The following is a 17,988-nucleotide window of genomic DNA, read 5'->3' on the forward strand; positions in this document are numbered from 1 at the left end:
TAGTTTTGTTATATTTTACTAGTTATTCATTGGAGGGCGATTCAAGAAAGCCTTGATCATCAGTCACAAGATGATCTTGTTGAAACTGATAAACATAAATTGAACTATGATTTGAATTTGAGTTTATAACAAATTTTGTCTATGATTCAGAGATAAAATGCCATGCATTTTTCTTCCTATTACAATATAATATTATTCTAAATTTATCAGTTATTTCTGAGTATGTGTAATTTTCACATAACTGTGGTCAAGAAAGTGGTTAAGTTGAGGTAAGTTTATGTACTTTCTTCTTCATAATTCTACTAAGTCCTAGCTGTTCTACCTATGGAAATGATGACTGTAATGCTGCATGTTGCATTAGAAATTAGACAGCATTGTCTTTCAATGGTATATCAAGTGGTATCTAGAGGTTACAACTTCCCATATGAAAATGACCAGACACACAAGTAATACTAGTCACTCTAGTTAAATGCAAGGCTACCTGTGAAGTAATGAATGTTGAATTTAATAGTCTGGTAGAATATCTTGGTCTAATCAGATAAAGAGAACAGTTCTAATTTCGTACAAGTGACAGTTTATCATCTAAAGCAAAGACGAACACAGTGTTTGTGTTTTCTCACATAATAGAACTGTGCTTTTCATATTTTAAGTTGTGTTATGTCTATTGCATTCAGATGAATTCAGTAATTTAGAGAAATAAGGTATAAGTCTGTAATGAATAGTTTGATGAATTTCCAGCAATTCTATAGACTTATTATATTATCCTAAAGGAAATATGTTTGACTTCATATTGTTTTTTTTTTAACAAAGCTAAAAAAGTTTAAAGTGAACTTATAGACATACTGATTGCAAGAGAAAGGCAGTAATTACCTCTCTATTGAAATAACTAGTTAGGCCTCGCTTTGAATACTGTGTACAGTTTTGATCTCTTTACATATATATACATAAATATTGGTATTATGGAAAGAACTGACAGGTAGACTGCCAAGATGATTCTGTGGATAAAAAAGTTACCATGAGGAAAGAACGTTAAGCAACAAAGGTAAATCGATTTAAATTTTCTTGGTTGATAATGCAAGTTAGAACAATATCAAAAAGTAGTGTAGTTAGGGTATTCTAAGTTATTGAAACAAACTGAAATTTAAACTGCAAACGATCTTTTGTGGTTCTGCTTAGAACAAAAATTCACATTGTTATTTACTTGATGCATTTAGTTCAGAAAAATAAAACAAATAAAAGTTACAAAAAATTTAGAAAAATATTTTGTGATAATGTTTCTAGAAACACTTAGCAATATAAAACATATGCACATACATTAATTTTTATACTGTAACTGTAATTCAGCATAAAACTATTCATTTTTCAAAATTCAGCTTTACAACTTTGACACTTCAGAGAACAAAAGATATATTTTGGTTTTAAAACACATCACAAATAAGAAGGTAGTAAATCCAGTATAATGATACAACCACTGCACCAGCCACAACCATTCCAACATGGGTTTCACACACAGAGATAGAGGACTAGAAGTCAAGTATGAAAAAATAAAATTTACTGTATTTTTAGAAACAATCATTATGGAAGAGTTGCTTAATATCAAATATAAATATTTTTAATTTTATGAAACAAACACATAACTGTAATATTTTAACAAGTTCAGTATTTAGAATGTTTGTCAACAATAAAATTGATGCCCTTTACAAAAATAGTACTTGTTCAAGGTAGGAGTTCTGTAATGATGGTCACTTTGACAACCATATGGAAAATATTCCTTCTATTAGTAAGAAGTGATATTATTGCAGTTTAGTAGATTACTCACATAATCAATATGATAAAGGCTACTGAATTATTTGTGCTGTATTCCTAAGACACAAACTTAAAATTTTGAAAAGAAATTACAGGTTCCAATTAAGACAGCTTTACTTTCCTATCAGGGTGATTGGCTTATGGAATGAACTGCCACTGGTAGTAGTGGAGACTGGCAGTTTACAAGAGTTTAAGATGAGACTTGATGGTTTTCTAAAAACTAAAGGGTTGGTTGAAATTTGTATTTCACTCTTTTTAAATGCAGGCTTGGAAAGAGAGCTCTGGAGAATCAAATGACCTTTTATTATCTGTATGTTGTTAATTTATAATTACAGTCTTTAAAAACACACAATTGTTTCATTGTATCAACTGATTACACTTGACTAATTAATATAAACAACAGAAGATATACTGATAGATTGGTAGTATCAGTTGATAAAAATAACTTGTAAATGATACAAGACAACAGTGTGACATACAGATAGAGTAGATTTCAGTTTATTATTAATGCCTTATTACTATATATACATAAATACACACACACACACACATGAAAATTAATGTATCAGTTAGGACAGTTTATGTTAACTAAGTGATTACTGCAGACAATGTAAAACATGTACAGATAGCCTAATGGTATCAGCCAAGGAAAAATAACTGTCTATTACAGACAACTAAAGATGTACTGATATGCTGATACTGATTACTAAAGACTAGCAAAGACTTACTGTAAAATTAATGTTAATGGTGTATAAAAGAGTGATTACAACAGACTAAAAAATAAATTGACAAGTCTGTAGTGCCAGAGTGATGAAAGAAGTCTGAACACTAAAGAATACACAAGATATGCTAACATACTATTAGTTTTAGATGAAGATAGATGATTCATAACTACTACTCACATGTAGAGAGATACTGAAATGTTGCTAATGCCAACTGGGGAGATATAATGTTCTTTCCTTGTTGACCTTCTCCTATTTTAGCAAAGTCTGAAAAATCCTGCTTCACCTGAGCATCCTTACGACGTTTTTTACATCGATTATCAGCTAAGGTGAGTATCATTAAAGAAATTTAGTGAAATAATATTGATATAACATGAATGTAAAAATGTAAATATACAATGAATATACTACTTATTATTCATACAAAAAACATATATAAAATGGTTTAGTTTTATTAGTACAGATGTAAAAATTGTGAAACGTGTTATGATAAAGTTATCTGTGATATGAATTAATGGGAATTACACTTAAAAATATTTACACAGTTTCACAAACGTTTTTTTTAAGAATTGACTCAAACTTACAGAATTAGTTAACCACAGTATGTAGTACAAAAAACTTAGCACTTCTGAATCAACATCATTTAAACATATCTCACAGTCCAGCCTTTTACTAACCATATAAAAAAAAATACATTAGAGTTACTACCTCATACTGAATGTTAATTAATGTTGATTTAACATTTTCATAACCTGTTTTATATATATATATATATTCATAACAGGTTTATATGTTCAATCACATATTTAACATTTGTTATTTATATACCAAGAAATTCTGAACATAAAGTATTATTAAAATGAAACCCAATACACTTAAACAAAAAAAAATAACTGCTCTAGAGCAGTATTTCTTAACCTTTTTTGGATCACAGACCCCTTTGAGAATCAAATTCAAAAACTATGTACCCCTTCCCCAGAAAAATGCACACTCATACACACAAAATGATAGAAAAAAAATCATTTCTTTGTCCCCATTTCACAGACCCTCTGCAGCCCTTTCACTGACCCCTAGCAATTTAGGGACCACCACTTAAAACCCCCATCCTAGAGAAACAATACTTTACCATGAGATAACTGAGAATTATAACTTTTATTTCTGAAAGGTTGGACATGGTACAGGATGTCTCAAAACCTGGCACAGAAGATGTTCAATATACTTTCTCTTTCATTCTCAAACAGTACATTAAGCATATCCCTAATTAAAACTGTTGTAAGCATAAATTACTCTAGAAACATATTTTATTCAAATCACTAATATTCAAAGCTGAGAGAAAATGTATGAAGAAAAACAAAATGATGGGACAGAAATACAGATATGGAATATAATATGATTTTCTAAGACCTTGTACCATGTTCAAACATTAGATAAAATTTGTAATTATCAATCTGCCCCTGGAGAAATTAGGTTTTGCTGGGACAAGCATAATAACTTTAAAGATTTTCACTGAAATTATTCCATCCATTTATCCATGTTTTATGTAAAATTTTGAATAATGTTTACTCTTCATACAAATGAAATCTATATGTATAGTTGTCGGGAATTAATATCACCCATTATTCATTGTTAAATTCAATGTGACAATTTTTAGACTTTTGGAATAAAATAAAGTTAAACAAACTTAAAGAAACATACACACTTTTAAATGAGCTTATTCTTATGTTGTAAATGATCAAGTTACAAGGAAGGATGGAGAAAGGATAACTACAAACATAAGCATACAATTTAAGAACCACAAAGAACCTGTTGGTCCATCCCATCCATTAAACTACACAAAAAAACACTCGTAGATAGCCCTTATCATCCAAATATGTAGTAAGCCTTCCTTTACACTTATTTCACCTACCAACCTAAAAATAATGCTTTCCAAACAACCCTATCATAAAAATAAAACTCTCTTAGCTTGATGACTGTTATCCTGCCAAAAGTTAACATTTTCCAAAACTTAAAAAGTATTTCTAACAATAATTTACCTATGCTGACACCTTTGATGTTTATCAATCTCCAGGGTTTCCATTCTTTCCCCATCTTAGCATTGAGAATGCTTGCTCCAGTCTTTTGTACCCCACTCTATTGCCATAGACAAACTCTAATTTGCAAATTTCTCCATGAACTTCAATGCATTCTATATCTGGGTACTGTATATAAGCACCTCATCCTGATAATGTAATCAATTTTTCAAGACATAAACCAGCTTTTAGTGCAGAGGTAGAATGAGAGAGTGTTAGCAAAGATAAATATTATTGGAAGTACAATTTTTAGGAAGATGTTAACTATTAAAAAATACTAAACATATGCTGACACTACAGCTAGAATCCCACAATTAGAAGGTGGAAGGGCCATTGCAGACATGATCCATACAGAAAGTGTCTATATATAGCAGGAGTATACCAAGAGAAAACAAATGGTACAAGAAAAGAAGAACTACACTACATTTGCAACAAGTATGTTATGCACCTGGAACATAGTTACTCTATCAAAGGTGGAACAGAATATGCATAATCAGTACAGGTCAGTCCCTACCAGACAGCCAAGTTTCCACAATTCAAGGTTGGAAGTAAGGGATCATGGTACCTACATCCCACGTCGATGGTTAGGGCTATTGGGTTGTAATGATGTATATATATACATTTTGATTGAATTCCAACCTGTAGTCATAGAGTGATGCATTTCACATCACCAGGATCTTGACAAGAAAGCAAGCAACACCTGTGTGCACAAACTTTCTCTTCCACCTGAAGAAGTCCAAAAGGCAACACCCTAGGCTCAGAATAATGGGATTCTTCCCGTTTGAAACTATGAACATTCATCCTCACTCCCCAGCCAAGTAGACAAGCAGTATTCCCCTTGCCTCTGGCATTATAGAAAGAATATAGAACCTGTTCTCAACCACAAACCTAGAATGGGACCACTTCTCATTCAGAATTATAAGGAAATAATGGACCATCTTCCATGAACAATATACAAAATTGACACTGATCAAAGAAAAGGGCCATACACTCCCCAACGAAACAGCTTCATGTCAAACCTGAAATTATGAGCAAGTTCCCATGTAGGCCAGTGCCACTCCATTTAAGAGAAACATCCAGGGATCCAAACAGGGGAGGACCCTCTAACTTTGCTGTTTTCCCCAAGAATGGAGGTACACACTTGAACACTGGAAGAAAAACCTCTGTCCATCATCCCGGCAACTGGAATCTAAGGGTGTTAAGGACTCCTCAGTTCCACTCGTAGAGTCTGAGGGGTAAAACGTGTTGGGAAGTTTTGAGGAAAGGTGCTCTGGAAATTGTGCAATAGGCAAGCCTTGTTCTTTACATTTTTAAAAGCTAACTGATCCTGATTTATTCAATCTGAAGTTTCACAGGGATGGGCAGAATCCCGTTCAGCTTTACTCCTTGTTGTTCATGAATGGAAATCCATAATAAGGTAATACTATCCAATAGATACCTAAATGGTCTTCTGGGATGTCCCATTTTCAGAGATTCTGTTGCAACCTGTAATAATTATAAGGGAAGTGGTTGCAACTGAGGAATTGCAAAGAGAAGGTAAACCTTTCTAGGCAACATTTGACACAGAGTGGGATTCAGTGAAAAATAAAGGGACACTGGAAATAAGAGTATATGATAAAGAAAAATATTTACCTCTTGTTAAAGTCTAACAGATCTGGTCAAAATAGCTACAGGGTCAAAAACCCTCAAAAGAGGAAATTGACAAATTATGTAAATATTTAGATGGGAAAGTATTAGGAGTAGTCCATATACCAGCCTATACAATGTATTCCAATTGAACCAGACAACTCATGACATAGGGGTATGTAAAACACAGTGAGATGTAAAATGCAACAGAATCATCTCCTGTAATGACAATCCATTATATGCCATGTGAATCAATTTGTGAAGCCATCTCATGAGGGTAATAGGAAACAGGTCAGGGGAAATTAAAAACACCACTGAATGAACAATCAGTTCCATAGTACCTCAAAATGAGTTAGCATGAGCCACATAACACTTGAGTGCTCTGACAGGACATAAAAAACTATCAGGATTGGAACAACCATAAATACTAAAAATGGTTGGCAAATGGATTACTGAGAAAAATCTTTCCCCTTCCCTGGATGCCAGAGTATTGAAAAGAAAAGACCTATTGGGGCAAGGCAGGACAAATGTGGAATAATAAAGAATCCTTGATGACAAGAAACCCACTCAAAATAAAAATGAATCTCAGAATGGCTAGTACGGGTATTAAAACTTTTACTGATAAGAAGAGAACAACATTTTAACCTTTCTAGGTCATCTTCAGGTTAAGAAAGAGAGAGTTTGAATGTGACCATTGACGGACACCTGTCTTAGGAACGAGAGTATAAACCAGTACAGGATTGTAAGGGGCATTGCAGGTGGATGTTCGGTTATTAATCAGTAAAGGTATAAAGGTGTTCCTTTACATTCATTAAATTTTGGTTTTAGTTGCTGTATAAGTAGGGCTTCTTTGATTTTGCATTTGTTTATATTTGTTTCCCTACTTAATATCTGGGTGTTTTCTATGGTTATGTTGTGTTTATTTGATTTGCAGTATTCAAAAACGTGTGAAGGTGTTTCATTATGTTCTTTGAATATAGTTTCTATTTTTCTGTTTGTTTCTCCAATATAGAAGTTGTGGCAGTTGTCGCATTGTATTTTATAAATTATATTGGTGTTGTGTTTGTCAGTGTAATTTTTACATAGTACGGACTTTAGTTTTGTACCTGGTTTTTGAATAAATTTGGTGTTTACTGGAATGTTGTGTTTTAAGTTTTTTCCAATTGTTGGTTATTTTTTCACTGATGTCAGGAACACATGGCATGCAGCAGTACGAGGTTTTGTAGTTTGTTGCATCTTGGGATTTATTACTGTTTGTTTTTTTTTTTATCCAGGTGTGTGCGTATAATTTTTTCTACAGTTTTTTGAGGAAATTTGTTGATGAAGTGTTGTTTTATTTTGTTGATTTCATCATTAATTTTATCGGGTGAGCACAGTTTTGTAGCTGTGTTTATTTGGTTTCTTAATATGTTTAGTTTTTGTTTTGTTTCATGTGCTGAGTCCCAAGGAATGTATAATCCAGTATGGGTGGTTTTTTCTGTGGACTTCTATTTTGAATTGTGTATCAGTTCTTGTGATCTTGAGGCTGAGAAATGCTATTTGGTTATATTTTTTCCTGTTCACAGGTGAACCTAATGTTGGGGTGTATGGAGTTAATGTGGTTGAAAATACTAAGTGTGTGTTCTGTAGACGTGAATCCAGCAATTGTATCATCAACATACCTGTACTAGTATAGTGGTGGGTGTAAGGCTGAACTGATCGCTTGTGATTCAATCTGTGTCATAAAAATGTTGGCTAGAACTGGTGACACGGAATTCCCCATACTTAGGCCATTTATTTATTGGTAGTTTTGGTTACTGAACATAAAGCTAGTTTTGGTGGTAGTGAATTCTATAAGCGTTGCTAATTGGTTGCTGTGGATATGTATCAATGGGTTGGGGTCTTGGATATGTAACTTTATATGTAGACTAGTAACAAAACAATCTATTTTCACAAACAAATCTTTTGTAAAAATGTTTCATTAAAAAATCTGATTTTTTGTATTCAAGATACTTATAATCTTTCCTATCAACAGGTATAATGCAAAATACAATTGAGAAGATCCAAAGCACCAAAACAAAGATTTTGAGAATATATACCTCCTTGACAAAAAATATGAAATACAACCAAGGACTTGCCAAAATGACATATTTACCTTTAAAAGAAACAGACCTTGAACCATTGCTTGATGTACTGAAAGAATTTCAAGAACTTCTTTCTTTATGGAGAGTAGACTCATCTTCTGTCCAAGTACCCTGAAACTCCTGACCTAGGTTCAATTCATTAAAAATCTAAATAGGCCTCTTCCTGGTAGTAATAAGCCAAGTGTAATGATCCAATAAACATAGAAACATGGTATAGCTAGATATTGAGCAGCAAATCTTCCAGCACGAACAGCAATATCAGGAGGAGGAGAAAATAATCAAGGAGACACTTGCCATCCTTCTACTAACAAAGGAGTAGAGTCAACTGCAACAGAAGAGACCTCAGAAACCAGAGTAATAAACTGAAGAAAAACATCTAGAGTTGGCTGATCAAAATAATCCTCTATTGTGACTGACTTAGTATAAGAAAGAGCAGGAAAAAGTGCATCTAAATTCTCGCTAGTTGTTCCTGAATCATTCATAAAAGCTGTCTCAAAACCCCCAGAGAAATGTTTTCAGTCTGCATATATGTCTTCTTCTCACAACAGATCATATCATGGACAGCTTTGACTAAGAGTGACTTCACTCCTAGCTACTGACAAACACTAAATAGCAGAGACAGAAGAGAAGAAGTGTGATTGATTTCTGTAGTAGAAACATTAACTCTGGTATTCAATCCCATTGGTTTCTTTTTGGTTAAGTAATTTATAAAAATACATGAAAAGGTAACCATAGATAATAAACTGCATTCAAAATCACAATGTAAATAGTATATAATCACAACACTTCTTTTGGTAGAAATCTATGCTAAATGCTCTGGCAATTAAAAGTGATTGTGTTATCAGGATGAGATACACATATACAGTACCTAGACAGAGGGTGCATGAAATTGTGGAGAAATTTGCAAATTAGAATTTGCTTAAGACAGTTGAGTAGGGTATAAAAGACTGGAACAAGCAACCTCAAAGCTTAGATGGACAAAGAGTGGAAACCCTGGAGATTGAGAAATAGGTGTAGTGTCAATGGATGGTAAATACGTTTTGGAATCTTTATTTCTGTCCCATAATGTGAAACTTTCACCTTAAGTACAAAAAACAATGATCCATCAACACTATCAATTGCACTCATGATCTTAAATATCTCAATAAAATCCCCTCTAACTTTTTCTTTCTTCAACTATGGTTAAGTTGACACATGCTCTGCATCGTGTCAAGGATATACAGAATAGTTTTAGAACATATTTATTGATGGTGTGTGAACAACTCAAGAAGTACAGGCATTTTGTATTAAAAAGGTAAATCTTCTTCAAATAAATGTAATTTCAATACATTTTCTAAAGTTTATTGTAATAGTATGATATCAGAGATGGTAAGTCACAAAAAATACATGTACACAAATATATTAGCTATGGTTACAAAAACAGTTTCCTTAATTGTAAATACTTCAATACCCGAAAAATCTAATATTTAGTTTATTAGTACAGATGTAACTATAGTTTTTATGGGGCATTACATTAAAAAATAAAACTTTTTTTTTAATCTGATTCCTTTATTCTAAACATGTTTGGTTACATATATTCCTTTTTTGAAGAGAAATACTAGATAGTATCTTAAAATGTGTGTTATAACTATTAATAAAATCTAAGTGAAAGTGAAAAAGGCTGTATAGTTATGTCAGTCACATTGTATCAAGTTATTTTAATCAATTTCAGCTTTCAATTCTTTTTAGAACTAATCAAATTTTTATTACCTAAAGCATAAGTAAATAATCAAACCACAAATGCTTAGCTGAAAAAAGGTTTTAGTGATACTAGATTCCTCAACTCAATGGCATAAAAAGCTAAAAGGATTCTTTTAAGCATAACAGTGATCCATAAAACATACAAATACTCAGAGTGTATGTTTAGTAGGGAACTTGAGAATCATCTTAACTTTGTATGTTCTGGCTATCAGAAAAGATCACTGGCTAAAAATTCATGGAATATTTACTTCCTTACAACTAAAAATTATCTGCAGTTACATACAAAAAACTTTTTATACAACTGTATGAATAGCATACCCTAATTGTCAGGGAATGTCACATTTAGAAAATTACTAACTTGACATTATTTTATAAAACACTTTGCTGAATATGTATGCTTGAAAAACAAACTCCTGTTTACTGCAGCTAAGTATATCAGAATAAAAAAAAATTATTGCAAACTTTACATATCTTTGTTGTCAGAAAATTCCAACCTTGTTCCCTTCATTAGGAAATGCTGGATTTTAAAAATCTAGGTATAGAAACAAGCTACTGACACAGCTAATGGTGCTTCACTTATCTTAGTACTTTTCAGTAAGTGAGCATTCCTAAAAAAATAACATAAGATAGTGTGTATGTATGTATACACACACATGCATATGTACTCACAAACACACAATATTAATGAAACTTCAACATTTGAAATACTAAACTTGCATGAATATTTAAACAGACAACTCTAAATACAAGTAAATAATAATAATATCACCAAGAGATCTTATTTAAGATATTATACACCATAAAAGTTTATTTAAGAAGACGTAGTATGTAGTTAACATTAAAACTTAATGTTCTTTCTGGTTTTTAAAATATTGAACATATTGTAAATTAGAAAAAAGAAAAAACTTTAACAACAAATAAAAGTGTTTGCATGTGACAAAATTCAGTTAAAAAGACAAACACTTACACACTGTGTCTGTTTCATCGACAATTTCTGATTGAATAATTTCTTCTATGACATCTTCCAGAGTTACCACACCAAGGATAACATAGAATGGATCTCCCTCACCTTCATTGTTAACATAATGAACAAATGCCATGTGGGAACGACCTGTGTAGAAACAAATTATAAAAGAAGTACAGGACTATAAATTTAATCCATTTCAAAAACTAACATACAATTGTCTTGTTAATTGCCTAACAGATCTAACATTAAAATTTGCTGTATTAAATTTAATTTAAATGAAAGGCAACCAAATCAATTATAAGCAAGTTCAGATAATATTAGTTACAATAATTGAGAAAATATTTTAAAGATTTGTAAGAAAACAAAAGAATTAATATATCAAAGTCTCCTAGCAAAATTAAAAGGATTTTTAATCACTAGGAAATTTTAAATAAAATACACTAGGCTTGAACTAACAAAACATAAGAATTTATGGGCAAAACATACATACTCTTAAACAAGGCAACTACTAAATGAATAGTTTTCATCAACACTCGATGTGCATTTGAGTATTTTATTATAGCACACGATTCCTGAATCTCTAGGCTGTTAGCTTATCTAATCTATATAAAAGCCAGTGTGTGTGTGTGTGTGTGTTTGTTACGTCACACTTGGTTTTTCAAATTATGCCATATCAAAAAAGCCAAAACCTGTTTATCCAGATAGAATATTTTGATTTTTGTCTGCTCATTATGATTTTAGTGATGGGGGTGCAATGGTGCTGTGAAACCTTATAAGAAGTAGTGTGGTATTACCTAGCTTAGAGCAAAGTGCATAAATTTTATCATGAAAGTAAAAATATTGATTCAGTTTTAAACTTAAATTGTTTCTGAATGAAGCTACTTTCTGTCATATCACCAATGTTTTTAATGAAAATCAAACCTTTTAATCAACAAAGATTCTAAATTAAGAAATTAACAAATATGTTTCCAGTTTTGTTGTCCATACATTTCCTTTTATTTTGTCAGTACATAAACTAACAATAATATCAAAATATACTTTGTTACTGTTTTTCAAAACCTTTAGAATGATAGAAACTTTAGTTGCACAGTAGTATAACATAAGAACCATTGTTGGAATGTAGTGTTACAAAAATGCATTGACTTTTCTACATATTAGAAGTTATTAATCTAACTAATTTTTACCAATAATTATTCTACAAATACACCACAAATTCATTTCGTAAATGATCTTCATTTTCATTAGCCCACAAAGGAACTTACAAATCTGTGACTGTCTTGACTGTACTTTTCTGTCTCTTTGATTAGTAAAGCTTGATTTTGCAATATTTATTTATTTCAGTTAGCTAGGAAGTGTGAAGTTAGGGTATACTATGGGGTGGAGGTGATACTACTTGCCTCATTTTTTCTGGGCTATACACTAGTATGTAAATAACAAAGACCAAGACATGAAAATATGCTAAAAAATAAAATACAAAATGAATTAAAACAAGATAAATGGGATCTTACCACTCACAATTAAACAAATATACAGATCAAATGATTTTATGGGCACATTTGAAACAATTTACAAATAATTGTAACACAAAAGCTATCCACCTTTACACAATAAAAACAAGATAGCTTAAGTTTTTACAAAACATTTAAGGAAAATATTTAAAATACATAATGAAACTAATATGAAAACTCACTATTTTAATCTAATAGATGAGAATGTACAGCAAACAAACACACATTTACACACATATTTTCAGTTGACTCATTTAACCCTCAAAATTAAGAATAAACAACCAATAATGATTAGGCTAGTAAAATTAAACACATAATCATCCAAACAGAAGAAATCACATTTATAAAACAAAAAAATCAATGAGTGAAAATACTATCCAAGTCATTTTCCTGAGACAAATGGCACTCATAAATTGTTTGAACACTTAACAATACTATTTAATTTATCCCTCAACTCATGTCATATTCTAGCCTTATGGAAGCAAAAATATGTTATGTTTCTAAATGAAGGTAAACCAATGTATAAACCAGGAAGCTATCAACCATTCAACCTGACCAGTTGCTTAGGTAAAACTTAAGAAAGAACAGTAACAGACTCCCCACATTTCTAGATATCACATTAAACTAAAATTACCCAAATTACAAAATGATTTCAGAACATTTCAGCAAATTGCAAATTACTTAGATTAACTAAAACCATAGCAGGTAGCTTTAATCAGGACTAATGCTCTGTCACCTGCTTTTTCAATATAGAGTACGACCACCATCTCCACAAGTAAAATGAAACTATGGACATGGCTGACATGTCTCTGAATGAAATAAAGCCACAGGCAATGCTGTCCTACTTTATGTGAACATGGCAACTTCTGATGATAAATGCTAACTGCCAAAACCATTATATTTAAAACAGACCTACTTTAATCATAAATTTGTTTATGCAATGTCATACTTCATATTAACATGATAAACATGACAACTTTAAAACATCCATATCAAAACCAAATTGTTAAAACACAATGAAAATATACAGACCATGTTATAAAAATATGTCTACAGGATTTCTACAAAATGAATAAATATATCCATAATTTATAAGAGTATAATTTCTTGCGATTTAATGATCTGCATAACTCATGCTTCTACAGAAAAAAAACAGACAAGGTTGTAGCTGTCTCAGTGTGGTCTTAATAAAAATTAAAAGAATAAGCCATCTAGTTCAGCAACAGTATAAACAGTAACTTTTCAAATACAAGTGAACTTGATTTTGAAATCTACTGATATGATAAAGGCATAATGCATACAGATTACACACCATCAATGCTGCCTCAAGTTCTTGATGACGAGAAACTCATTTGAAATAAAAATGTATCTCAGAACGGCTGGTATAGGTAATAACACTTTTACTAATAAAGCAGAAACAACGTTTCAACCTTCCCAAATTGTCTTCAGGTTAACAAAAATGTTTGCAAATGACAGTTGCAGGGCACGTCTCAGGGACGGGAGTTTAACGGGTACAGGTTTGTAACGAACGTTGCAGTTATGTTAGGTTATTAATTAGTATAGGTATAAAGATGTTACTTTATATTGGTTTAATTTTTGTTTTAGTTGTTGTATAAATATAGCTTCTTTGATTTTTGCGTTTATTTACATTTGTTTCCCTACTTAATTTCTGGGCGTTTTCTATGGTTGTATTGTGTTTATTTGATTGGCAGTGTTCAAAAACGTGTGAATGTTTTGTTCTTTTTGTGTGTGTGTGTTCTTTGAATCTAGTTTCCGTTTTTGTACTTGTTTCTCCAATATAGAAGACATGGCAATTGTTGCATTGTATTTTATAAATAATGTTGGTGTTGTGTTTGTCAGTGCAGTTGTTACACAGTATGGACTTTAGTTTTGTACCTGGCTTTTCAAATAAATTTGGTGTTTACTGAAATGTTGTGTTTTGTTTTTTGTTTGTTTTTTTCGCTGACATCGGTATGCAGCCGAGTAAAATTTTGTAGTTTGTTGCATCTTGGGATTTATTACTGTTCGTTTGTTGTTGATCTAGGTGTGTGCGTATAATTCTTTCCACAGTTTTTTGCAGAAATTTGTTGATGTGGATAAAGTGTTTTATTTTGTTGATTTCATCGTTACTTTTATTGGGTGAGCACAGTTTCGTGGCTGTGTTTAATTGGTTTCTTATTATGTTTAGTTTTTGTTTTGTTTAATGTTCTAAGTCCCAGTATCAGTTCTAGTGATTTTGAGGTTAAGAAATGATATTTGGTTAGTTTTTTTTCCTTGTTCACAGATGAACTTAATGTTGGGTGTATAGAGTTAATGTGGTTGAAAAACTAAGTGTGTATTCTGTATATCTGAAATCAGCAATTGTGTTGACAACATACCTCTACCAGTATAGTGGTGGGTGTAAGGCAACGGTCAAATGCAAACTCTCTCTTTATTAACCTGAAGATGACCTAGGAAGGCTGAAACATTGTTCTCTGCTTTATTAGTAAAAGTGTTAATACCCTTACCAGAAGTTTTGAGATACATTTTTATTTCAAGTTGGGTTTATCGTCATCAAGAATTACTTCACCACTGCGATTATACGAGAAGTGTAGCTCTTTTGTGTTTCTTTGTGTACTGTGTTATCTGTTTAAACATTATTATGTCTAAACTTACCTACATCACGCCACTGTTAACAGTACACGCTCATGCAATCCTAAAGGAAAAAAAAGAAACTTAAACCAAAAAATCACCAAGAGAAGAAATGACATTTATTTCATCCAACAGTACAGAAAAGAAAAACTAATCTCTAATTGTGTGAAAATAAAACTATCCAAAAATTTTAACCAGTGTAAAAACATCTCCCATAATTTACAGAAACATTACTAAAAGCCATGTTAAACTGAAAATATAAAAAAAACAAATGACCTGGAGAAACAAACAATGAATCTAGACTATCAACTGGCCTCCTGCATTGAACCAGACATTTATGAACTCATACAACGTTATATCAATCAACTCAGTAGTGAGAACGACAAAGAAATGAAGATCTACCACAACAAAAAACTAGATAAATTAAGGTGCCAACAACAAAAAAGACGCCAACACAACGAACGACCAACAAACGTCGTAATTAACAGATCCGATCGAAAATTAAACAGTGAAGAAATACACCAACTCAACAAAGAACTCAACTTCGCAGTAACATCTAGAAATATTCCATCCATCGAAATGAAAGCCTGCCTGGAAGACCTGGCTAGAAGACTGGTGATCTACTCTACACAAAATGAAAACACCAACAAAACAACGGAAAACAATCACCAGGAAGAAGACAACTTCTACAACAATTCCACCAACAACCTATCTTTCGATGTAGAACTGAAAACATCTACTTCCCCGAAACACCTCTAAACAGTATCTTAAACAAGTTTTTCAAAGAATTTTCACACAAAACCATCAACATAATTTCACAGTCCGTGATGACGAGAAAACTCACTTGTAGAGAAAATTATATATTTAAACACGGATGGAATGAGTGTTTTGAACCGCCTTCAAACATGTGGTCAGCTACCGGTCGGTAACCCTTTATTTCTTTGTGAACTTGACGATGACCGAAGAAGGTCGAAACGTTGTTGGCTCCTCTATTAGTGCCTTCTCTACTCATTCCAACCGTGTTTAAATATACAATAATTTCACAGAAAACTAAAAACAGCCTCACACGAAAATATATAAATTCTATAAACAACCTAAAATAAGACTACATCATCAAAATTTTAAAAGCAAATAAAGGCAATGCTATAGTTATGAACACAAATGAATGCTTTCAAAATAAATAACATCTTATAAGATACAAACAAATTTAAACTAATAAACATAAATCCAACAAAAACACATGAAAACCAATTAAACAAAATACTACTAGAAATGAAAAAAAATAATCAGAAAACCTTTATTCTTACCTACGAAAGACCGATTCACGCACACCACAACTATACGGCACCCTCAAACCTCACAAACCCGACTGTTCACTACGACCCATAATGTCGACCTATGAATTATTTAACTACAATCTCGATAAATATATAGCATGGACATTTTCTAATACGTAACATCAGCCAGTTTCTCTTTCAAAGACTCTTTTAACTTTAAATCTATTTTTAATCGACAAAATCATAAAGCCTTAAAGGCCAGTTTGGATGTAATCTCCTCTTCACAAAAGTCCCAACCACTGATGCCTGCAAGATAGCTTTAGAATTTTGTATCCAAGACCAAACTCATTGGTACACATCACCAGCAACCAACTAGCAACCCTTACAAAATTCACTACGACCAAAACTAACTTTATATTCAATGACCAAAGACCCTTAACTGACAATGCTGCACCAGCATGGGTAAACGAAAACCAAAAATAGTACAAACTAAACTACAAACAATAGAAGACAAACTACTCACAGCATATAAAGTTCATAGAATAACTTCCTCGGATTTTATGCACACAGAAACAGAAACAGTAACAATAGACTCTTACATAGCACTCTAAATTATTTCGAGAATATTTATAAAAAAATTATTTATTACGTGAACTGAACACGTACTACATACATGATGATAACAGTGCTAAGCACCTCTCCCTAGTAAATATATAAGAAATACAAACAGGTCACCTAACTTCTAGACAGAACCTGACAATAGTTATTTATACACGAATATATCCGAAAACAATATATAAACATTATTACCCTGAAATAGGTTGGAGTAAGTGTGGGTTACTCTATCCCCCATGATGTATTTAGAAATACATTTAATAGAAGCTATGCATCAACATACAGGAGGAAGGATGTAATGGCTATAGCAAGCTAGGATTATACGTATGAAAACCATCGCTACAGCAAGTTTGATGACATTTTCTATACAAAAGCATTCGAAACTGTATCGTATAATAGTTAACGACACTGCAAAAAACAAATGTAATTACCGACAGGTATTATAAGCTATTTATCTAACTTTTTGGAAAATAGAAAATGTGAAAGGCACCTACTCTGATTATTTTACTTCTGAAGCGAATGTTCTCAAGAAAGGGGTAATTAGCCCTATCCTCTTCATCATATATGTATGTGACATGCTCTTAACAGATCCAAATTATGATTCGCAGACGATGTGATAATACGGAAAAGTTTAACAAATCCCTCAATAGCAATTACAACCAGTTCTGAAATCAAATAGTTGAATATTATCTAAAACACTAAATTAAAATAAATGCTCCACAACAAATCTGGCATGATTTCCAAAATATATAAAAACACGTAAGAAACCCACTTGAATTATACTTAGCTGGAACTCGTATGCACATCTCCACACGAAAATTCCTTGAATTAACAAAATATTCTACATTAACATAGTAACATCATATCACAAATAAAGTATGGCAACAAGCAAACTATGCTAGGA

General features: G+C 32.0%; 1 protein-coding gene across 2 annotated transcripts in view; it reads right to left on the reverse strand.

The window, feature by feature from the left end:
* The window catches only part of LOC143244710 (unextended protein-like), a 94,124-nt gene that overhangs the window by 22,738 nt on the left and 53,398 nt on the right, over positions 1–17,988 (reverse strand). For both annotated transcript variants that reach the window (XM_076489836.1, XM_076489837.1), the window contains 2 exons: positions 11,054–11,197; positions 2,709–2,852 (listed from right to left, as the gene is read on the reverse strand). In XM_076489836.1, the coding sequence (XP_076345951.1) occupies positions 2,709–2,852; positions 11,054–11,197 (288 nt within the window). The remainder of the gene's footprint in view (positions 1–2,708; positions 2,853–11,053; positions 11,198–17,988) is intronic.

The sequence above is a fragment of the Tachypleus tridentatus genome, chromosome 2, assembly GCF_004210375.1.
Source record: "Tachypleus tridentatus isolate NWPU-2018 chromosome 2, ASM421037v1, whole genome shotgun sequence".
Classification (NCBI taxonomy): Eukaryota; Metazoa; Arthropoda; class Merostomata; order Xiphosura; family Limulidae; genus Tachypleus; species Tachypleus tridentatus.